This window comes from Anser brachyrhynchus (genome assembly GCF_964034855.1).
Source record: "Anser brachyrhynchus genome assembly, chromosome: 14".
Taxonomy (NCBI): domain Eukaryota; kingdom Metazoa; phylum Chordata; class Aves; order Anseriformes; family Anatidae; genus Anser; species Anser brachyrhynchus.
The window spans coordinates 2,313,818-2,338,640 of NC_137709.1; the positions used below are offsets into that span (position 1 = coordinate 2,313,818).

A 24,823-nucleotide genomic window follows, 5' to 3' on the forward strand; every position below is an offset into this window, starting at 1 on the left:
GGCCTCCGGCTCATTGTAATAACGTCGCTCTGAGACATGCAGCACTGGTTCTTCAAAGTGTCTGCAGTCGTTTTCTTGAGAAAAGTTTAACTGTTCCGAACTTATGTTAGTTCCTTCCTCATGAGCTTGCTACGACTCCATCGGCTCTCGGTGCTATGGAAGAACTGGATGTTTAACCAGGAGCCTGAACGTGTGTTTCAGGTGGAGAACTCCAAAGACAATGAGGAAAACATCCTGCAAAGAGAAGTCCCGCTCAGGCAGTCCCGTCGAAGGTTTAGGAAGATCAACCAGAGGGGCGAGCGCCAGACCATCACGGACAACGTGGATGCCAGCAGTTACATCTCGGTGAGTCTGGTCTCCGTCTGCTTGGCGTTGTGCTGTTGGGTTTCCGTGTGCTGAGGAAAGCTGGTGAGGTGAGATGAGATGGTTCGCGTTTGTCGTATTTGTTAACGCATTTTTCTTGTTGGGGAACAGTTGAGTACTTTGGATTTGGCACTCCAGGTGGTAGCTGAAGATTCAGGCAGTAGTTTGAAAAGAGTTTGTTTGCTTTATGGGTCTTCTGTTGAGCGTTGCAAATAAATCTTAATGTTTCTGCTGGACGGAGAAACGGTCGTTCTTGCTTTTTGTTGGCTGTAACTGGAGTTCTTCTGGTAAGATGTAGCAGCTGGTGGTTTTCTTTTTGTCCCTAATAATTTAGGCTATGTTTTGGAATTGAGTCAATCACAAATATGCAGTTCAATAAAGTAATAACACTATCGTGATACTCTGTCACATTTACGTGATCAAAAATAGCATAATGGTAATTCAGGCATCAGAGTAATGGCAACTCGTTTGCTACTCTTTAAAAAAAAAAACACATCACAGACTACATAATCTGTTCTGTGTGAAGGCACGTACAGCTGTGGTTTCGAGGTCACAATGCTTTTATGAAGGTTTCTCTTTACCATTATTTTTCACGTACAAACTTCCTGCTACTAGCAGGATTTATATGTGATCTAGACAAATTATTTCATTGGAAATAGTTGTTCTGGATAGTTTGATTTTTCTTTGAACATCAAAAGCTGAAAAACAATACTAAAATTGAAATTCACTAACTTTGATTAGTCTTCAAGTGCAAAAGAAAAAAAAAATTCAGTTTCTCCCCCTTTCTCCTGTCTTCCTTTTCATCTCCCTATGTGGTGCAAAACCTTCCTTAGTTGTTAAAATTCAAAATATCTAAAGTGTGCAGTTAGCGAGAAACTTAAGACATCTTTCTGTTTCAGAGTAAACTGCTGGTTTTTTTGCATGTTGCTAGCTGTTGTAATGCAGGTGGGTGATTTTTAGACTTTCCACAGCTTTAGCTTTTCTGTGGGTAAAGGTTACTTCGGCATTTGTCAGCTAAGCAGAAAAGCTCTCATTGCTGTGACAGGAAAAGAACATGCTACTTGAAGTTTAACATCCTCTGCCATCTCATTTCAAGAACTGTTGCATGTTTTTTATCACTGCTAATTAATCTGAATTAGTTATTGATGAAAGGAGATGTTGAATCCTCAGGTTCTGGGCTGAATGACTTATATAAGGCTTTATTAGGAATTGAGTCTGTTCTGTATATGAAAATCTCCCTCTTTTGCTGCGTGGTGTTTCTGTAACATTGAATAAGCACACAAAAAATAGTTGTTAGGCTTAAGTGCCAGGAGGAAGAGAACCTCAGGAGTAGCTGACGCTGACGCTTGCTATGCTGCTTGCCTGGAAGGGTGCATGAGAAGGGACTCGTCTGAGAACTACGAAATTACACGCCTCCTTAAATGATTTCAGAGACTGTCAGTTACTGATGCAAGGAGTCAGTGTGCTGCTCTTGCAGGATTGTGATTAGTCAACAAATGATGACCCTGTTAGGGTTCTTCTTTGTGTTGATTTATTTCTTATGTTAACAACCACGTGGAGTACGTGTCTGTCTTTGCACATACAGGTTCTTGTTGTAAATCTGGTGGCTCAGATTTATGAAAATATATATTTTGATCACTGTTTGATGGGAAACATTATAAACTTCATAAATGAGCAGCATACTCCTAAATCTGATTTTGGCACTTAATTAGGAATATTATAAAAGAGTCCTGTTAACACTGCTAGGTGTTTCCGTGGATGACTGAGTGCTAAGTGGCAGGAGACCACCTTTCTGAAACAAAATCTGCTAGCTGTTGGGTTTCAGCAGCCTGCATTGAAATACCAAGCCTTGCTTCCTAGCCTATAAACTCCTAATTGGGAAGCGTCATAGTCACAGTACTTGGTGTAGTGAAAAGTAATTTGTAACTCAACAGATGACTAAGAAATCAAACCCAGCTGCCTGTTTGACAAGTAAACAAAACAAAGGATGCCTGTATTTTTTCCATATTCTGTTTTAATCTGGTAAAATGTTTTTTTCCTGAGGTATATGGTTTGTTCTGTGCCTGGGTTTAACTCTTACCTATAGGAGTCTGCTAATACGTGTCCATTGGTTCCCACTGATTTTGAAAAACAGGGTTTATAAGGTAACTGTGTGTTTCAACCTGTTGGAGTATGGGCAGGATGAGGAGGAGGGTTTTTGAATGAAACTCCTATTTGACAAGAACTTACAATAACATTTCTGCCAGAGTGGGGAAACTGTTTACAAACTTGCCAGCACATTTCCTCTCTGGCATAATACTAATGAATAAATGCAGCATTTTATTTCACTCTCCAGCCTGTTGCTAAATGCTCTGTGACAGATGCTGAATGTGGCTTGATGGACCTTTTGTGAACCCTGCTTGATCAGAGGGCTTGGTACTTTATGTGCAGTCCGCAAGGAGTTTGTGTGGGCTCCAGTGGTATAATGCTACAGAGTACACAACATGCTGCTGGTTAAGTTTTGAAGCTCCTAATTGCTCAAGCACAGGTGGTTTTCTGCTTTCTGAAGAAAACACACATCCTATAGGTATTGATGTTTGGTGTTGCTTTATCCCAGCTCAGAATTTTTCCTTTGACAATTAAAAGCAAATACAAGAAATCTTCTGTTTAGGGGCAATTATCTGTGCAATCTCCATTAACTCCTTTAAATGTAAATCTCTGCTCATTAAATATAGTACGGTTAATATTTATAAAAACAAGGATTCACCTTAATCGTGAAATGTTACCCATTAGTTTGAGACATGAGCTTGCATTGACTTCTCACATGGAGCTCCCTGCTACTTCTTGTTGGAACGAGTTCTGTAGAAATCCCTGTGGTTGGCCATGAGATAAATATTTGTGTGCAGATTCTTTAATATTTTCAATTATTATTACCATATTTGAAGCTTTTCCTCCTATGCCTCTTACTTAAGTGAAAGAGCCCAGATACCCAGTTTAACTGTATACCTTCAGGGTAGTTGACATTCAAATTATTACTGGTATCTTCATTTTTTTTCTTTTGCTTGACTCAGTGTTAAAAGTCGATCATCTGGTTGGTTTCTTTGCTGAAGGAGTTACTCTTTAGACTCCTTTACTATGTTTTTATGGTTCGTACAACAATGGTGTTTCACAAGAACACTGGTTGCCTCCTGAGTAAGTTTTTTTTTAAAGTTCTTTTTCTTGGAGGAAAATACAGCAAATGTACACTAACAGTGTTCTCTTTCTTCTCACTCATACTGAACAGGCTTATATTTCTGCTTCTATCTTTAAAGTGCAAAATGGCATGAGTTTCTTCGTACAGTACGCATGCAAATGATGCTCAACCTGCTCTCATTAAGCAGGTGAACTGGCCAAGGGCTGGTTTCTGCTCCCAGGGGTTCCCAGTAGCTGTGGCAGGGTTTTTCCTTCTACTGTGTTGCCAGCAGTGCCCTGGGGATAAATGTGAGTTTGGTGAAAGGCTTCCCAAGTGCCTTTCCCAGGACGTGAAATAGCACTGCTGCCTGGGGTGATGGCAGCAGTGGCTGTCTACCCGAGGCCAGCTGAGCATCCGCTGCGGTGACGTGGGATCTCTTTGCCCCTGTCTTTTTTGCTTTCATCACTTGATGAGCATCCGCATGTTGTATGTCACCGTGGGTGACGTCCTGGCTGTGGGGTAAAGTGAGGTTGGAGTCACAGAATCACAGAATGGTTCGGGTTGGAAACGACCTTAAAGATCACCTCATTCCAACCCCCCTGCTATGGGCAGGGCCACCTCCCACTAGAAGGTGCCCAGTAGTTGGAGTCATCTGGAGAAAAGTCATGTCAGACTTAGTGAATTACGTATAAATGTGCCATTGGTCTTAATTATGCCTGCTCTTGCTTATTTGTTAGTGTGGTTGCATATCTTCTTGGAGATAGGCACTCTTTGTGCATATGACTGTCTGCAACGTAGATAAGAATCCAGACAGTAACCAGGGTCATGCAGCAGGGCATTATCACAGCTACAATGAATATTTAGTCATTCCTACTTCTGAGTCTAGCTCTCAAGCCAATAAATAATGCAGCTACGTTTTTTCATTACAAAAGAAAAAGAAGTAATTCTGATCGTCTTCGTTCAGCTCTGTTCCAAACTTTAGTGAACATACAGAAGGTACACAAAAACCTACAGCCAGACTAAAAACAGATGACTTTTTACATTAACAGTTCTAGGAAGAAATGTTTAATGTTAGCTCTGGTGCTGTTAAGAAGTTAAATTGCTTTTTTCATCTTGGATCAAATATTGAGAATGTGAAGATAAATATTTGAAACATTTACTATTACAAAATAAAACCTGAGTTACAGTAAATTCTGTGTTTATATTTCTTGCAGTGAGCAAAACCAAATGGGGTTTAACAATCTGATACAAATTTCTCCATGACCATCAAACCTGTAAACTTGTATCTTTTAAGAGTTTAAAATCTTTGCACACATTTTTGACGGTTTCTCTTCTCTGTGATTTTTGAGAATAATATTTGTATTTCTAAAAATAGTGCATAAAAGAGATAATACACATTTCCATTGAGTTGTGACCACAATATGATTTATTTTTTTCATCGTAGAACAAAATAAATTACTAGCAAACTTTTGTTAGTAATTCCCTTTCTCAGACATGAAAACTTACATTTTTTTTTTTTAAACTCTTGTAAGAGGACGATGAGGTTTAAGAGATTTATTATAATACCAAGTTTTGAGGACAGTATCTTAATACCACATCATGTAAAATTTTTCCAGGGACCTTGTAGAAGCATTTATCTTCAGAGCAGTCTGTCACCCGAGGACTGCTTGAGTGGCAAGTTTCTTGTTCTGTGATCATTACTTAATGTAATCCTGTCAGAGGCTGCGGTTAGTGTAGGGTATCTCACAATTGTAGGGGGTTAATCACATTTTTATATATTGCGGCAAACCCATTAGGTTCTTTCCCATCACTGATCCTTTCCCTTTTAAATGCTATGGGTGTTTTATAATCTATTTCTAACTGCCAGGTAGATTTGCTGAAATAGTACCTTTTATTGATCTAAACCAACTAACACTGACTTGCAGCATGCCTCCAGATGCCTTTTGTTAAACCTTGAGCAGCATCAGCTAACATCCGTTTACTTGGAACATCAGCAGTTAATTTCTGTGAGGCTGTGGCTAATCTGCAAGTGGCTGAAATCACTTCTGGAGCTGTTTTAGAGCTGGATGATTCCAGCTCATTGTTGTTTTAATGTGTTTTTATCCCCTCCCACTTCCTCTTTTTGTCACTTTTTTGTTGTCGTTGTTTGACGATTTTGGCTTTATTATCTAACGAGTCGGAAAGAAACTTCAATCCTGCTGCAATCCACGGGTCTTGCTGTGTACTTGGTGGGTACCGAAACCCCTGCAGTTGGCAGCTTCTCTGGAAGTGTTGTGCAATGCACAGAGATCGTGCAGGTTCCTTCCTCCTGCCCTGTTCCTATGATGGAGGTTTTTCTCTCTTCCAGTTTGCCTTAGGTTTTCGGTGGCGTATGTCGTGTCCCAGCTCACAGGCCGCAGCGTGTGCGGGTGCTCCCCGAGCCAGGCCGGCCACAGCCTCTGTGAGAACCTCGCCCCCCGTAACTGCTGCCGGCAGCCCTGCTGTGCTCCTGCCATTTTGTGTTCCTCTTCCTCCTGCGATAAAAAGAAGCTGCAGCCGCGGCGTGCTCGCTTCTGTAGCAGCCTGCTCCAGCTTTGTGGTGGCCCGCGTCTAAATAAAGCCATCTGCTCGGCCGTTGCTGCTCGGAGCAGGCCGGTGGGGCTACGGCCGCAGCGTGGGGCTAGGAGGGGACGAGGCCCAGCTTTCTGGAAAGGGAAATCGGAGCTGCTCTGGGGGCGAGGCTGTAAATGACGTCTCAGAGGGGCAGCTCTGAGGTGCAATGACGTCAGGGCAGCCGCTTCCTCGGCCCGCTGGTTACCGGTGCTCAGCGACAGCACTCGCCCCACCGTGGTGCTCATCTGTCCCCTTCTGTAAGCAGGAGGGAGTCACCAAAAGCACGTTGGCTCGGGTTTTGTTTCATGTGTGGATTCTGCCGGCTCGTGGTGTCGGCCCTGTTACCGCCAAGGGCGCCTTGTGTGCTGGTCACTGGTTGTGGCGGTCGTTACAAAAACACCAGCCCTCGTGTGCCCTGTGTTCAAACGTTTTCTGGTAATTTCCATAGGCCCCTGGTGGTTCCCCAGCCAGTTAACGAGTGTCTGAAGGTTTCTGAAGAATAATGACTTTGATGTGCTATGCATGAAATAAGTAAATACATACTAAAAATATTGCCCTTCTGTTAAAATCGGCGTTCTCGAGTTCTTTCTTTAAATAGCATATGCAGTATGTAAACCCCAATTTATCCATAACGAGGTGGATTGTAATTATTCAAAACTTATATTCAGGAGTTTCCCTGAAGATTTTACAGACGTGACAACCAGATTATACATAAACTGTGAATTACAGAAATCACCTCAATTCTGAGGTGACACGTGCAGCTGTGAACAACACTGAAGAGTGCTGCAAAAATGAAACTAGCTTAGACTGAAACGAAGGAGGGTTTATTTTAGGCAAGCACCTGTATTTTCTCAGGTCTGGCTGTGTTGCTGGCGGTGGTGTGCAGCGTGTCTTGCTGTGAGCCAGGATGTTGCAGGACAGACAGACAGCTTTGTGGTTTGCCACGCCGAGAGCCTTGCTTCTTGAACGAGATACTAAAAATTGATAGGGAAACTGATCCTGAGCACAGTCTGTCCTCAGGGAAACCTCCCGATGCCTTTGGGATGGAAGCAGGGAGCTGCTCAGACCTTGCCCTAAGCTGGTGCTGGGATTTGCTGTTGTGCCTGGTTTTGTTCCATGGCAGCTTGTGGCTGAAGAATCTTTAAATATATCAATGAATAAAAATAAAATCTAGATATCTTGCAAATTAGCATGCATAACAAATAAAAAGTAATGTAATTACTAAAGTGCTCTCCACACAGTAATCGGCTATCTGTTTCTTTCTTATCCTTTCACCACATAGACAAATTTACACCATCATGGAAATTAACTTAGTTCCTTGGAAAATGCCTAAGAAAATATTTTATGTAGCATGTTCAGAGAGTTAATCTCTGTTTTGATGGACCCTAAGGGGTTGGGTGGCAGTTTCAAAGACATTAATTCTTTATAAGCAGCCTGTTATGCAAAATAGATTGAGAATGATGTGCAAGTGTTGTGGCCGCTGCTCATAGCTGTGTAATGTCATTCTGGTGGTTAATGGTAGAAGGCAGTGCTATGTACCTGATAAGGCATTGTCAGGGACTTCAAAACCTTTTGTATATGAGTTGCAGTGCTGTCAGATCCTTCTTTTGAACATTACTTTATTATTTCAGTGTTTTGAAATGACATGCGAGCGGTGTCTTGTAGAAACTGATGGGGGAGTAGGCAGCAAGCTGGTAGCCTGTGTGCAGATGGATGGGAGCAGGCATGAATCTTTGTTTCCTGCCGTCCACCTGGGCTGTTTCTGTTCAATGTGCTGTAATGAAGTAAGCAGCCTGCTTATGTGCTCATTTATAGCCCAGTCAGCCTTTCACTTGTTTGTGGGCTTATGCCTTAGAGAGGAACAGCTTTGTGAAAAGTCATTTTGTATTTTATCCTGAGGAGTTGGGAGTTTGAGTTGTTGGGTTGAATATCGCGTACACTAAAGGACTTCATTAAAGCACTGTGATACTGTTGTCTTCAACTTTAAGTTAAAATGTTCTTCTAATTTAGAATATGGAAATTTACGTCAACTTACAAATGTTCTGCGGAAGCTCTCTGGCCCAAAGCTGGGGACTTGAGAATATTCGGAACAATTTTCAGTTAAAATCATCATCAGAAAATGTCGGTCCATAGTGCAAGCATTTGGATACCGTTTTCCTTGAAAAACTTGGCATGAAACCACTGTATGAGAGAACAGCTAGAAGAATCTGTCTGGTTTTGGCTTAGAACTGACTGCTATTTCTAATGACTCTTAACAGCATTTGTAATTTTACATTTGATATGTAGAAACTTTTGTTAATGGGGAAATATTTGACAGATGAAATAATTGAAATAGCTGATTAAATGAAGCCTCTGACTAAATGGGTCAATCAGCGTAGCTTTAATTCCTTCTTGGAACTTTGTTCTTGCAAGTCAGAGTTGCCTTCTGTTGCTGACTGTTAAAGCTTTTGTTTTTTTTTGTTTGTTTGTTTGAGGTATTGTAGCCACAACAAACTAGACACTTGTATTGTATTTGTGATTTTGAGTTTGTGTCCTTTAAAATTTGTTTAACAGCTGTGATGAAATGCATGGTGGTTTGTCAACTTGCAGTGTAGGTATGTCCTCTGGCCAGGCCCTTGCTGTATCTGCTGAGATCAGTTTTGTGGCTCTGGTGAGAATAGCTGCGATTCTCCTGCTCTTTTGTTCTCAGTGGCAAAAGGGAACCTGAATGATGCTAAGGAAAAATTTCCACAAGTGTAGTCGGCTTTCATGGAATCACAGAACGGCTTGTGTTGGAAGGGACCTTACGGGTCACCTAGTCCCAACCCACTAGATGAGGTTGCCCAGGGCCCTATCCAGCCTGGCCTTGAACGCCTCCAGGGATGGGGCACCCACAGCTTCTCTGAGCGGGCTGGTCAGTGCCTCACCGCCCTCTAAGTGAAGAATTTCCTCCCAACCTCTAATCTAAATCTCCCATCTTTTAGGTTAAAACCATTCCCCCTTGTCCTGTCGTTATCTGACTGAGCTTTCCGTTTGTGAAGGCAATAAACAGGGGCTGAATCATGCCAGGTACTGAGAAAGCTTGGAAATCACCGTGCCGTGAAGCAACTCGTGTGGTAAAGGGTCTGGGCTGTGCTTCCCCTACACGTTGGGTTTCAGGAGAGCCGGACTGTAACCGGGCCCGCGCTTGGTGCTGTGGGCACCCTGTGCATAAACCTGCTGGTAAGGGCCAGCAGGTTGTGAGGCAGCCCTGCCACGGGCAGCTCTCTTCTCTTCCTCCCAGGCTGGGGAACACCGTGCTGGCCCAGCCCCAGGCCAGGAACCCTGATGTTCCCCCTGCCTGGGGTCAGCTGGAGCCCAGGAGCAGCTTGGGACAGAGGCTGCAGGCAGAGAGCACCACGCTGCCTCCGGACACGGCTCTGCCCCTGGCTAGAAGCGCCTGTGAGGTGCCGTGCCTGAGATAATATTCACGTCACATGCAATCTGCAGGCTGGGTACCCTGTCTGCTAAGAAATGAAAGCTGACTGTTGAAAATCAGCCTCGCGTAGAGAGAGATCCCAAATTTCTCTGGTAGTGGTAGGAGGAGTCAAACCCTTCCTGCCCTCTCCTGCTCTCAGGCCTTCAGTTTGGTGTTAATCCTCCAGAAAAATGACAGAAAAAACATTGGAAGCGGCATTTTAATGATTGTAACCTCATCTGTGGAGTTAATGCATTGTTCTCAAGGTCATTTAATCAGAAGCCTTTTCCTTGCGGGAGTGGTGCTGGTACCTCGTGGTCTGAATGGCCTTACCCTGATCATTTAACTTGAGATGTAGCTTTATAAATGTGGGAAGAAAGAGTGATGCTTCATGTTTGAATTCATATCAACTGCAAAACGTAGGTGACTTCCAGGATGAAAACGAGAATATACGTTGGTGGGATTTTCAGTTCCCAAATCTGAAACTCTGTCCGACTTCCCGGTAAGGTGTCAGCTGAACAAACACGATGTGTTCAGGTCGGCGTTAGGTTTGGGCTCTGATTTCAGTTTGGAGGCTAGATCGGGGGAATGTTTTAATGAGCAAAACTGCAAAAGTGCTTGTGAAAATTTGGTGTGGGATATTAGAGATTTTGTACTTCTGGTATCTCTGGGCGTTTCAGCCCCACAAACCGACCCATCTGCTTTCGGGGTTGGTGTCCACTCATTCTCATCACCAGGGAATTTTGGGCTGTGTACCTTCCCCAACCTCCCCACCCCCTGCCGAAATGAGGTGTCAGGAAGGAAGGGGGGGAGCGTGATATGAATCACCTCTGTTCAAACTGTAGCAAGGAACTTTTTATTTGAGCCTGTGGCGGAGGGGGCTTCCCCCTTCTCTACGTGCCGACATTGCCCTCGCTTGCTATGCTGATCATGCCGCCTGGCTCTGCGGAGACTGCACGAGCAGAGATCTGCAGGGGAGAGCTGTAATTTATAAACATATTTAAGAAAGTATTATAAAACGTATAAATCTGAATTTCTGCAAATAGGAGATGACCTTTCCATGCTTAACACAACAGCTGAAAAAGGATGGCTGGGGTGGTACGACAGCGATGGAGAAATTGAATCCATGGTGCCTTTTTATTGTTCCTTCTGTATTGCTGGCTCTATATTTAGAAGCTTACATCACTTTAGTTATGATGACAGTCTCTCCTCCCGCTCCGCTCCCTCCCTCTCCCCCTCCCTCCTTCCCCTAGGATGGATCGGATTTTCATACCACTTATGAATCCTACAGATCTTTCAGCAGGATTTTTCTACGGCGTGTTCATAAGTGCTGCTGCGGAAAGTGATGTACAGAAGGAAGCAGTTGCAGCACGTAATGTCACCCTCAAGGAGGAATGGAGCTCGCAGCACCGCTCTCGCTGCCTCCATTTGTGTAAAAGGGTCAAGAACAGGGTGGAGAGCTGTATTTTTTTTCTTATTATTTTTTTCCTTTAAACAGGAATTCCTGAGAAGCCCCAACGAGGGGCTAACCTTGCCACAAAGTACAGTGATTCATTTAAGATGCCGAAGTTAAATGGTGGGGAAAAATCAGAGAAGCATGCCGGTGACACTAAATCAAGCAAGCTTTGCCAGCGTAGCATGGGGACGCATCCAGCTCATGCCGCAGCTGGCACTGCGCACAGCGCTCCCCGCTCGCCATCGCCTGCCTTTTCAAAGAGATTTAAAGTACTCAAATATATTGGAATAACCTCTTGATGCAGGTGCCACTAATGCCTAAAATATTTCTGCATTAGGCTGCTGTGTTTGGCAATTCCCGCTCGCAAAAACTGTATCAGAATGAATTATTTTAGCCCGAAACATCTTTGCCTGAGCGTGCGGGGTGACAGATTGCTTTCCAAGCAGCTGGGCTCCCTCCCCAGCCCCCTCCGCGGGCCCGCAGTCAGGGCGCTGCGCTCGCCGCTGCCCTCGGAAAAGGGGGGGAAGAGGTGGGGGAGCAGACGGGGGGCCTGCTGCTGCTGGGGGACACGCAGGGACAGCGTCCCGGCGGGCGGCTCGCTCGGAGGACAAAGGGACAGAAGTTGGCAAGGCGGCCGGCATGCCGGCAGCCTGCGCATCCCCAGCCAGCGCTGCGATGGCTTTCGGATCGGCGCTCGCCTTCGCCGCGGGCTTGGCGCAACGGGCTTGTGTTTTGTGATTGATCAGGGGAAAGTGCTGTCCGATGCGGGTCCGCTGCTGCCAGCCACGAGCGCTTCCTGATTTGTGGAACTTCGGTTTGTGGTCTTTTCAAATGAGAGGAGACTCTAATCCTGTTTAACCGAACGTGAGTTTAAGTTATGGAAGGCCTTCCTGCCCTTCTAAAAACAACCCATTTTTCAGTGACTTAGCCTTGTTAGACAATTGGAACATGCAGATTTATTTAACAGTCGGGAGGATTCAGATAGTATTATGGGAGGATAAAGGGAATGTGATGCATAGAAACATATGGAGTGATGCTTCAAGCGTGAAAAGAAACCAGTGTTAAGAGACAAAGACCTTTTTTAATTCGGAGACTGCATACCAAAGATTTTTTTCCCTTAAGATTCTCTGAAAACCTGGAATCCTGCTTAAAATGAGAAAGGCGATTTACTGCCTGGGATTCTGCCTGTTCCTCACAAGCATTTTGATTGCGATCGCCATGGAGCAGCCTTTGTATCTGCCTTTTCCCACCTCCAAGTTGCTTTAGGTTTGAGATTTATCATATAGCAGATCATATATCCATAAACGCAGAGCGTCGTGCTGCGGGCAGCCGGGGGCTGCGGGGATGCATGCATTAAAACCCAGAAATTAGTGGGGGGATGCCCCAAAAGCTCCAGCCTGGAATTAGGTCAGGTTTTCCCCGGCGCGGGCGGGCTGGGCTGCGCAGGAGCTGGCTGCATCCCCGGGGACGCAGCCGCCGCGCTCATTGGCGGCGCGGGCAGAGGGATGATGTCATCCTCACTTAAAGGCAAAACTAGAAGGAAATAGAATTTTGTTCCCATTATTGAGCTCGTGTTTACAGTAGTTGTAAAATATGGCATCCACGCCAAAACCTTCAGTGGATTGAATTCCATGCACAATGCAGTGGGTTTAAAATGCAGCCGGGAGATGAATATCTGCCCGGGTTAGTTCAGGGGGAGAGTTTGTGTGCTATCGGTGTGCGTGCAGGCAGGGAGAGGTTTCCTTTGGCTGGCTGTTTTTTTTTTTTTTTTTTCCTTGATATAAATTGTGATGGTGGTAACTGTAATAATACAGGTAACACTGCGTGGAAGTATTTGGACGTTTATTGCTACTGAAAATTTGTCAGCGTGGCTTTATATTTGATGCTTAAGATGCTTTTGATTTAGGAAAAAATGTGAATTATTAGGAAAGATGCAATACAGTTGTATGTGAGTTGAAGCTGATAGCTGGGCTATTGTTTAGTATCGAAGGAACAGTAAAGGAAACAGCTATTTATGTAGCTGGTGTAATGCCTTTCAAAAGCTAAAGGAATGATCTGAAAATCTTTCGGCTTTTAAAAACAGACATTGGCTTTGCAAATTTTGCAAGAGCAGGACTAAAGTTCGATTTTTCCTTTATGTTTTGATATAAATTAGACCCCATTACTTTTATGAAGCCTGGCTGCATCCATTACTGTTTCATTGCTGGGCAGTGGTTAGGTGAATTCAGACAGCAGTGCTCATTTTTGTCCTTTAAGGCAGCTCCGGAAGGTGCCAGGGGAGGGGTTTCCCTTGGGCTAAGGCCCAGCTCTGGTCACAACTTGGGTCGTACGCCTGGAAGAATTCAACTGCTGGCTGCCTGCTGAATGGAGCCTTTGGTTTGGGACGGGGTGGGGTGTCCTGGTGCTGGAACTTGGCTTCTGCAGTGTGGGGATCTTCTTCCACGTGTCCGTCCGTTGGAATAGCTGTCTGTGGATCGCCTCAAATGGTCCAACTCCGTATTCGAGAGCAAGCAAACAAAACCAAAAGAAGGATTTTTGGCCCTTGCTGCCACCAGGCCACTCTCTGAAGATGCTCTTCTGCGTGGAAGGTATGGCCTTCGAGCTGTCATTCGGTTTTGGAGAATTAACCTCGAGTCTGGTGCAAAGGGGGAATAGGAAGACATGGCGATGAAAATTCTTTCCAAAGAGAAGAAAACGGAAACAGTGAGTGCCCCTTCTTGCAGGTGAAGTAAACGATCCTGAGAACTAAATACCGGCTCTAACAGAGCCAGCACCCTCTGCTCCTGCTCCTGTCCTCTCCCGTCCTCCCCTCCCCTCGCGCAGCAGCAGCAGACATTTGCCTTCTAGGAATTGAAAGCATCGCGGCAGTCCCAGCTCAAAGGTGTGGGATCTCGTAGGTGCTTCCTCGGAGCAGCTCTCCAGCAGGCTGGGCTGCCATCCAAGGCACTGAGCTGCTGACAAATTTTCCGGTTTTTAGTTGCAAAAAGAAATGATAAAACTAAATTGACTGCTGCAGAATTAAGGCAGTTCTGTTATAAACGGAATTGGTCTTGATTGGAAGAAAGAAAACATAACTTTTAGCATGTTTCAAACCCACTAAAAATTATGAATATTAGAAACGTCACCTTTCAGTGAGGAATTTACTTCTCATTCTAGATAAAGATCTGCTGATGGGTGTATAGGATGAGACAGAAATGTTGAGATTCCTGTATGACATGTATATAAAAGCAGAAATTGTTTGATTATGGGTGTATCTGTGCATGCATGCACACATGTGAGTGTCTGCAGATTTTTTTTTCTACCTTTTCTTATTTCTAAATTTGGATGCAGAGATGAGAAAAGATTCACCTAAATGCTGCTGAAAGCCTTAACAGATACATGAACTTCAGGGTTTTTGAGCCGATTTAGAAAAAGAAGAATATTCAGAGCTTACAGCATATGCATTTGTAGATCCTAAAACGATATAAAATGTAATGTAGAGCAGGGGTGTTTTGCTGAGCAGTTGTTGTACCGATATGTGTGTTTATATTAGGTCAATAAAGATGCTCTGCTGGCTGCATCTGCAGATACAGTAGCCAATTGATCTAATGCAGTTTCTAAAGGCTTTCTATACAGGTGATGTCATCCTTTTAGCTCGGTTCCCCTCCCACTCTCTTTCCTCCTTATTAGATATTTCATCTTGCTGCGGAGCATCCAATCGATGGGAGCTTCTCCTGAGGGAGCTGCTGAGAAGCAAGCAAAGATAGTAGGAATTAGGACTCCAGCAGTCAGTCTTGCTGTAAGCCATGGACGTACTGTTTTGTCGTGCATTACAGAAGTGTTTTAATTGGAAAAGCTAGGCGTGGATTAACCGTAGTATCTGGCTGATGCATTAGAATACTAAGCAACACTGCGGAGTTGTAAACTGCATTAAAAAAAAAGGAGGGGGGGGCAAAAGAGAAAAGGGTTTGTATTGCAGAGGCTTTTAATACATTCCACAGTGCAAACCTGTTAGAGCATATATCCTGGAGCTACAGTCTGGACACTAATTCAATTTTGCAGTTATGATGGACAAGAGTATAAAGAAGAAACTTTAATATTCAGGGCGTGGGATTCCTGAATTGCCTAGGATGTTGAAGAACCTTTGCAAAATTTGATCTACAATATGAACGTGAAGTTTCCGAAAAGTGAACCTGAAGATAAGCCACTCGTAAAGGCATTTCAGTGAAGAGAAAAAAGGAATTTGAAGAATTCTTATCTCACCTTTTTATGTATTGTTGCTCTAACCTGCAATTCTAATCCATTTCAGAATTAATTCAACCTCAGCAGCACTTTTTGGGTACGCGCCTCGTGCCTGGGGGAACCTATGGATATTTGTGTTTGAAAAGCTAGGAAACACTTTGACTTGAATTTATGTGCGTGTTAAAACTGGAACATTTTTATAGGAATTGCTGCTGCTGCTAACTCACTGCAACACTGAAAACTACTCTGACACAGGAGAAGCTGTAATCGAATTCAGTGTGAAATTCAAGCCTGACAAGTTGCATACATGTATATTTGCTGCTTTGGTTTATGATTTTTAAAGAGAATCCAGAGAGGATTTTACTAAATATTTTTCGTCTGAGACTTTTATTTGAGAAAGGAAACTTTTTTTTCTCAGCCTAAGAGATGGCTTTTCTTGTTCGATGTTATGCCAACTGCCTGCAACCGTGGGCCTCCAAAGTAAGTACGATTTTGTCTGTGATGCATTTCTCTGAAATGTATTGACAGCCGTGGTGCTGTCTGTGCAAATGCTCACTTCTCCAAAGCCGAGCGCTGCTCGGATGAAATGCTGGGCTCTGGCTGTGCATGGACTGTTCTGGCAGAATAATTTCTGAACGGGAAGGGGGGACCTTGAAATCTTGAAATTGTTTTATACGCTAAGAGCTTAACAGGAAGTGTAAAAATGCCATTTTGTTACGAAATGTGTAAAGCTTGCTTTTTAGCCTATTAATATATAAACAAGTGTAATGGAAGTATAACATTTTTATGACTGTTTGTCTTTATGGCTAACTTGAAAATATTGATATACAAACCTGATTTTTCAAGCTGTATGAAACTGTACTGCTTGCTTCCTTTGTGCATCATTATGGAATCGGTTAATTATTTAGCCAAACTATGTAATTACAATTAGCTTTAGAGGACACGAATTGTCTGTTTGAAGATGCAGTATTTTTGTCAAGCTGGGGGGGGAATAGTGTTTCTTTTTAAAGAAGGTAATGAAATCTAGAACGTTCGAGCAAACCAACTCACTGATATAAAAGCCTTTAAATTAAGAATATATATGTATGTATATATATATGTATACTGTTAGTCAGACTCTTGCAGTTTGGTATGCTTTCTCAGAAAATTACTGGAGTGACTGGTGTTTTATTAAGACTGCTACTAGTACAGTAACCCAAGACACAAGAATTGACTTATAATGCTGAGGCCAGTGAAATATACCTTTTCTCTTACAGTTTTTGTATTTATGTCGCAGAAGCTCATGCAGGCTAGAATAAGGAATGTGCAACTTTCTCGTGTGTTAAAGCCAGCAGTGCTCGGAGGCAGTGGGTTGGGATCGTGAGATTCGTCGGTGACTTTGGAGCAAGAAATTTGCTCTTGACTTCGGTCCCAAAAGTTTGAGGTCCCTTCAGCTTTAGGGACCAAGCGCTGCAGCAGCCTGGAGAGGCACAGGACAAGTCCAGCTGGGTGCATGAAGTTCACGGGCATAATGGTTTTTCCCTGCTTATTTTTTTTTTTACATCTGACGATGTAAATGGAAGCTCACTGTTTACAGGGAGGGAGGGTGGGAAATGCTGGGATTTGGGGTTTCCAAGTGCAGTTGCCACCATTAATATCTGAATACGGGTCCATGTTTGTGGCCCATCTGGGCTGTTGTGCGCGTTTCAGCAGCGAAAGCCGAGGGGAGCAGCCGGGACTCGGAAGGCAGAGGGACTTGGTGTGCTTATGACGGCTCCTAGCCTCAGTGGTCACGTTGGCAGATTTTGGCCTGTTTGTGTCATCGTTTGAGTCTCCAGTATACGTGTAGATTCCTTTACTTCCTTCCCAGTCTGTAGACATTAAATACGAAGGGATTGGTTTCCTGAAGCTCGTCTAGCCCGCACCGCCCTTGTTGAGAAGGTCTGGACGGGTAATATTGCTTAAAAACTGGGAATGCTTAGTCACGTTTGTGCTTCAGCTGAGGCTGCTCTTTCAGGAGAGTTTGGGCCTAAGTGAGAAACCACAAGAAAAGAAACCCTGTGGTCAAAGAAGGGTTTGTGGAGGGTGGGAAATAACAATAATTGGAAGGGCTTTTGACCCCTGTGTCAGCACAATACCCGGTGGATTGCTGCCATTTATTCACTCATTTGCTATTCAGAAATGAAATGCTATAAAACGTTGGGGAGAAAGATGTATGTTTGGTTTTGTTCATTTCTTTTTCTTCCTTTCTTTCTTTCTTTCTTTCTTTCTTTCTTTCTTTCTTTCTTTCTTTCTTTCTTTCTTTCTTTCTTTCTTTCTTTCTTTCTTTCTTTCTTTCTTTCTTTCTTTCTTTCTTTCTTTCTTTCTTTCTTTCTTTCTTTCTTTCTTTCTTTCTTTCTTTCTTTCTTTCTTTCTTTTCTTTCTTTTCTTTCTTTTCTTTCTTTTCTTTCTTTTCTTTCTTTTCTTTCTTTTCTTTCTTTTCTTTCTTTTCTTTCTTTTCTTTCTTTTCTTTCTTTTCTTTCTTTTCTTTCTTTTCTTTCTTTTCTTTCTTTTCTTTCTTTTCTTTCTTTCTTTTCTTTCTTTTCTTTCTTTCTTTCTTTCTTTCTTTCTTTCTTTCTTTCTTTCTTTCTTTCTTTCTTTCTTTCTTCTGATGCAAACTTACTAGCTGGTTTAGCATCCCAGTCCACAGATAAAAGTTGTTCATCTTTGAAACCACCACAGAAGAACCCCTTGTGGCCCTGTTCTGCAAAACCATACAAAGCTCCCCAAAATTCCTGCAACCCCTCCCAAGACTTTTAGGACTCATCAATTCTTGATGCTCTGCAACTCTGAAAAGTATGCACAGGATTAAACACACTGATTATCTGAGTTATATCTGAGTTCATTCTGTTTAGTTTTTGATCTAAGCTCTGTTCCATAAATCTGTTTCTGTGATGGGTGCTTTATAATAATACGTATTTTAGTAAAATAACTTGACTTCAGAATTTCTAAAATACGCAAGCTTGTAACTTTTAACTTGTAAATGTCAAGTAGTTTATAATCCCATTCTGTAGCTGGAACTGTTTCTTGCTGTAGAGCAGTGACCATCTGATCTTCCATTTGTTTTCTCAGTGATTAAATTCAGAATTCTGTAGACTTGCATAGGTATCTGTCCCAGATTTTTTAACTGAGTTGCCTTTAAAGTGAGGTATAAGACAGCAGTTTGAGAACGGACCGTTGACTCAGTTGTAATTATAGCTGTTCTGAATGTGCCAGTAGCATTACCTCTGTTTAATCAGAGCAAAGTGAAGTCACACTCCTTGTGACTAATCAGAAAGGTAAGCTTTTGTGAAGGTGCATAAAGGAGAACACGAGGATCATTTTTTATGGCTACCCATCGGTGCAGGGGAAGCTGCCTTTTGGAGATGGCACCCCTGGGAAGAGGAGCTCTGGGGACAAGGGGTGTCCATGCCCGCTAGCGTTGTGTGCACCCCTGGGAGCGGGGTCTGTGCCTTTTGGCTTCCAAAAGTGAAAGGGATGCAGTAGACATCTGTAAAATAACCAATGCAGTCTATTTTCCTGCATAAAATGCTGCCAAGAGGAGGATAAACCAAGAAAAAAAACTTTGAGGAGGATGAATTTCTGCAGTGCACCTGAAGGTTGGTTGCCGAGCCATCCAGCCCTGCTGCGCAGAGCCCTGTGGAGGTGAATGGTATTTCTCGGGGCTGCACCGATATTTGGAAAGGTGTCCAACAATGCTCACAGTCTGCTGCAGGAAGATGTCGGCTGTTCCTTCTGTCGGTTGTCTGGAGGTACCAGCACAGGAGCAGAGCCCCACGTCGGAAGCGCATCGTGAGAAATGGTCTCTGCCCTAGGTCTCTGCCCTAGGGACCGTGTGCTCCCTGGGGTGATAGGCTGTGGAAGACAAAACGCAGAGAGACGCAGGCATCCTTCGGCAAACGTGGTGAATGCGATGAGCAGTGAGGAGTGTGGCAAAGCTGTCCCAGCTGTCACGCCACTGACTTTGGAGGGACATAAAGGAAAGTAGAAGACTGCTTCCACAGGCAGGGTATATTTGCAAATGAGGCACTCAACTTATGCTAAGCAGGATTCCTACGACACAAACACATTATTTTAATGCAAACAAATTATTTATTTCAAATGCATCTCCACAAGATTTTGATTGTCTTTATAATTCTGATTGTAACTTTCTCAGTGTTTGCTAAATTGACTGTAGTGCACTCTCTGATATCAGACTCTTAAACACAGGCACGTTATGAAGTTGGCATTAAAGAGTTCTAAGCCTAAAGATTTAGATGTGTGGGGTTCTCCAGCGACAGAAATTTCATGCACAGCCTAAAATTCCCAAGACTAGAACGCGTACATAGCTACCCTATCTGTGTGTCAGGAGGGTCTGATAGGGGAAATAGGAAGTGATCGGATAACGTGTCTGTGCAGGATATTTTAAAAGGGATGCTTTTTGAGATAATGTAATTTTTACAGAAAATGATTTTTGACTTAATTTCTCAGCTTCTAAAATGTTCGGTTCTGAAGGGAAACAGTTTCATTTAAGATCCCAGGTGCACATTAAAATTGTCTAACAACAGTAGACAGCAGCTTATTTTCTCCTTTATCTAGGTTATCTAGGCTTCTGAGTTCTCTTTTTGCTGTTCAAATAAAATCTGTTAATGCTAAACATAATAACAAAAGGTAAGTTTGCTCCCTAGAAGTTTGTGTTGGGGTTAGAGCAGAAAACTGGAAGTCATTTTGCAGTCCCATTCCTATTTCTGCTGCTGTCTTGCAGGGGTGTGATGCAAGCTTTAGTTAACCATAAATAAAAGCAGTCTAACATCATCTTCCGACTTCAAAGGGCATCAGTTTGATCTCTGAGATCCTGAGCTGAAACCTTCACGCAATTAAAGATTATTTTCAGCTCATCAGAAGAAAAACAGAGCTTGGATAGTGGCTCCTTGATTTGATTCGATGTCATCCTCGTCTTTGCTAATGCACTCATGTGAAACGTAGCCCCGGCAGCATGAATTTTAAATGTTTTCGGTGCAAACAGAGTAACTGACCCTTTGCTTTGTTTTTTTGGTTGATTTTGACAGCATCTTTCCCTTCCTCTTGACCTCACCTCTCCCCTGCGCCTCCTCTGTGCCCGCAGCTCCCAGCTCAGCTTTCAGCAATGCTGAGCCCCCCGCTGTCACTTGGGGTGGGTGCCACCCATGGGTGCTCATCACCCCTCTGCCTGAGCTCCTGGGCACAGGCACGCAGCCTCTGACAGCCCTGTGAGCTCAGCTCTTCAATCACTGATGGTTCTTTCACCTCCTAGCCGCTTGGTTTATATGGTTTGGTCCTGTTTTGAGGTTTTTGGAGTTCCGGCCAGCTCCTCAAAATATTTATGGCCTCTCCTTTTCCATACTTCCAGATCTTTTCCCTCTCCACCCCCTGCAACGGCAGGATTGCCTCTCTTCTGTGCTGTAACTGATCTGCAGGAGCATAGCCTCTGGGTTACTCGTGGTGCGATCTGAGAGCTGAGGGCTCGCAGAGACCTTCGAGGGCCTGGGCTGACACGTGGCAATCCGTTACACTTAGGTTTTTAGCTATGCTTTCATAAACAACTTGCATGACATTTTAAGTAAAACTTTTTCATGCACTTTTTGCTTGACAATTTATGAAGACTAAAAAAAAGGTTTAATATGAGCAACGAGGCCACTTACTCTAAAAACTTGCATTTTCTCATACTCCAGTGTACAATGAGTTTGATGTTAAATGCAAACACGCATCTTCCTACTTTCAACAGAAACAGCCTTTTCCTGAAGGATTGTTTTTATCGGAAATTGGCTCTTAATATGCAAACAAACATCTATCTTTTCATTTATTTCCTCCTGGGCTTTGTTTTTAAACCGGCTTTGTTGCAGTGCTGCGTACAGCCAGGAGCTCACTCGGGACCACCCCGTTGTGCCCCTCTCGCTTCCACGAATGCCTTTCTGTACGAATGCGGAGACGATGGGGACGGAAGGTTGGTGCTTCTTTGTTCTCCGGAGGGGCTGGGGGCCTGGTCAGCGAGAGATGCAGCCCCCAGCCAGAGCTGAATTGGCACGTCCATGGCGTGCTGCGTGCTGGTTGCATGGGCCATGCCTCCCATGGCTGGCGCTCGCCTGGCCCTACAGCGAGGAGAGCACGGATCAGCCCCGGGGTGCGCGAGGAGGGACCAGCCTCACAGTGGTATTTTACCAATCGGTGCATATAGGAGTTCATAAATTATTAGGCAGAGACAAAGCTCAGTGTAGGTGCGGAGCTCCGCGTGCCCCGCAGCGCCGTCTCAGGAGGCGAGCTCCCCAGGCGTTGGGGCTGCCGGGGCTCTGAACCTCAGGCTCCTCGCACAGCTCATCGCCGTGCTGGCTGCTGCTGCAGCTTCTCTGCAGTAGTTATCCAGCCAACGCTGCTCTTCGTCCTGTAATGAGTTTTCAGTGGCAAGAACAAACAGCAAAATTTGAACTTGAGCAGTGAAAACGTCTTTTTGAGTTCTTATTGTAACATTTTCATAATAACAGAACATAATCCTTGGCGTTCTACAAATGTTACGTTGTGATTAGGCCAGAAAATAGTTGCTCTGTATTAATTGGTGGTTGTAAAAACTGCAGCTTGTGTTTACATATTGGGTATTCCCAGTATTATGGGGTTTCATCGGCGCTTTTTCATACCGAGGAGCATCTTCACAGCCAAAGCCCCTCCTTCTCCAAAGCCAAGATATTTGCGTGGCAGATGCCGAGTATTATCGTGAGTTAAAGCGGAGCGGTGATCTATAATTCAAACATATGAAAACCAAATTAAAATTGCATTACGTATGTACTTTAAGGCAACACCAGAATTTACTTTGAAATTCTGTCCTCATGTCGCCTTATTGTTACTAAGGAAACGTAACACTTTTGAGGATTTTGTTTTCTTTGCATGGTATGAGCCATAAAGACCAAGACGTTCTTGGCTGCTGGGGGCACAGAGCAGCCTCTAGGGGGTTGTATTTTTTTTGTGTGTATTTTTTTGGTTTTTCTATTTTCCTTTGTAAGCCTGGGGTTATTTTAGGAAGACTACAAGGAATGCTTCTCAAGGCGCTGCAAGGCTGTTGTGAACGGCATTGGCTTGGTCGCTATTTCTTTGAGATGCTTGTGGGTAGTGCTTGGAGTGAGTACACACCGCAGCTAATGAGCTGAAACAAGGTCTGAAAAAAATCTGTCCGTAAGTGCATCCTGTGTGCGTTTTACAAAGGGGAACTCGGAAGCTGGGAGAGGCACCATTTTTCTTTGCGTGATGTTATTGAAGGTTACGGGCTTTCAGCTGAACCTGTTGGGCAAATATTTGATCCATGAGTTGGCGACTGCCACCCCCTGAGCTGAGCTCTCGGCAGGGCGGCTGTCACTCAAGGAGAAGGCTGGATGCTTCGGGAGTTTAACTTCAGGACTGATCGTTGCCTTCGTGGAGCCAATAAATAAATAAAAATCAGTGCTGCTCTTTAGAAAATCATTGCTGCTCTTCAGAAATCTAAAGAAATCTTCTTTTGTGCCATTGGCGGAACATCTGTGGTCTTTGAGGAGATGCTTTTGTTTGCATTAAGTAAGTCGGTGAGTGATGTCAGCATCCGTAATTCAGCCGGGCTCGCCTTGCCCTCAGAGGAGCGACTTTCTCCTCTCCCATTAGCACAGCTCTGCATGTGTTTTATGCTTACACATGTCTAAACTGGAGCGGAACCGTGGCTTCTGTGCAAAAAGTGAGCACGTAAACCAGAGTTAATTTTACATAAAATTACCTAGAAAAAAGGGCTAATGAAAATATTGAAAAATAACTTCACTCTAGTGATCAGTGGTTTCTCATGATATTGCTCGCGGGATATGTGAGATATTTGTCTTACTGATGCTAAGGAAAAAAAATACTGAGTGTTTGTTTTTCCCTTCAGATGGAATAAGTGGGATGGATGAGAACAAAAGTGGTGTATGGAGAGGTTTGCTTGGCAAGAGGCTGACTGCATGTGTGTGAGTGGACATCGGTGTTTTTTGGGTTAGTCTGTTGTGGAAAGAAAAACCAACTAACTAAAGAAATAAGTTAACTGGTGAAAATGAGCTAACTGGTTATTGAATTGCAGGCACTAAGTGAGACCACCAAAATACCTGGTGAATAAAATGCTAGAAAACAGGGTGTTTTACTGATGGTACAGCTAGGAAGGCATCTGAACAGAGAAATTAGAGAAGCACCTGTGCCTACCAGAAATCCAGAGCAGTGCTCTGGTGCTGGCCAGAGCCAGTCAGCTGCTGCTTCAAAGCAGGTACGGACCAAGGGAAGCTGATTGCCAGTTCCAGGGAGTTTTTTCTACATGGAGCTTATTTAACGTGATCGAGTCTTTGATCACAAGGTATTTAAAATAACCAGATGTGGGTTGTGATGACCGTGATGTGGGAGGAACGCAACTCATCGCATCGGTGGCTCTTGTCACAGTTTTTCTGCAGTAGTTATTTAGCCAAGGCTGCTCGTAGTCTTGTTATGTCTTAGCGTTCAGCGGTGAGAACAAATGGCAAACTTCGGTGATGGATATCCAAAGACTGAAAGCGCAAATGGGAATGAAAATGAAGAAATGTGGGCAGAACTATTTCGTTCTAATGGTAACTCTACGAAAGACTTTGAGTCAAGGGCATCAATGAAAAAAAAAAGGCATGCGAAGGGATGGGAGGAGGCTTTTTTTAACTGGCAGGTTGTAACAGCCTGAACTTTCTGCATCAGCCAAGAAAGGGAAATTGCTGCCCTTGAAACACTTGGCTGTGATGGAGCTCAAGTGGGAGCATTTCCTAAATCTCAGGGGTTACCGAGTGCAATCACAGTTAATGCCCTAAGGGTGTGTTAATGGGTTCCGACTTAAAACAGTGAAAACCTTTTAATGGAAAATCACAAACGATAAGCAAAATAATAAACGTGTGCCTTAAAATTGGGATTGCTAGGTGGCGTAGGGGTGCAGGGGAGAGGTGGGCGCAGCACCGCGCGCTGGGTGACGGGCGCGTGCGATGCGGGGCCGCGCAGCTTGTCTGGGGCTGTTCTGGGGGAATCAGCGCCCTGTTTCTGGATATTCCTCGTCCTGGCAATGTTTCAGGGAACTTCAGAAAAAGAAAATAAGGTGTAAGGTTACTGACAGCCTGTAAAACCAAGGACAGAAGATTTGCTTACGCAGCCTGTAAAAGGACAGTGTGTTCCCTCTGCGTCTGAGGCTGGTGCTTCTCCTGTGTCCAGCCGGGATCGATCCGTGGTGAGCTCAGAGACAGCGGCCTCGGAGAACTGGTGAAACACTTCGCTATCAAGGAGTATCAAATAAAGGGCAAGCTGAAACTCTTGCTTCCTTACTGTCAGTTTTTTCTTCCAGTATTTTCCATTTTTAATGGATGCTATACAGCAGGAGAATTTTACAGAGACTGCGCTTCCTGTAGCAGTTCTTTTCTGGTGGTGAGTCCTTTGGTCAGTGCCCTCGCTGCAGGATGTTTCTGAACACGTTTATTAAACATGCCACTTAATGCAGCATGAAACATGATGGATGAGGCTTCTTTTACATGTAGCAAAAGGTAATTCATAGGTCCTTTGTCCTTCTTTTCAAGGCTATTTTGCCATT

General features: G+C 43.9%; 1 protein-coding gene across 9 annotated transcripts in view; it reads left to right on the forward strand.

The window, feature by feature from the left end:
• The window catches only part of RAPGEF6 (Rap guanine nucleotide exchange factor 6), a 124,876-nt gene that overhangs the window by 43,061 nt on the left and 56,992 nt on the right, over positions 1-24,823 (forward strand). For 8 of the 9 annotated variants that reach the window (XM_080555453.1, XM_080555448.1, XM_080555454.1 and 5 more), the window contains exon 6: positions 202-345. In XM_080555453.1, coding sequence (XP_080411579.1) covers positions 202-345 — 144 coding nt within the window. The other variant, XM_080555456.1, reaches the window with a different exon arrangement.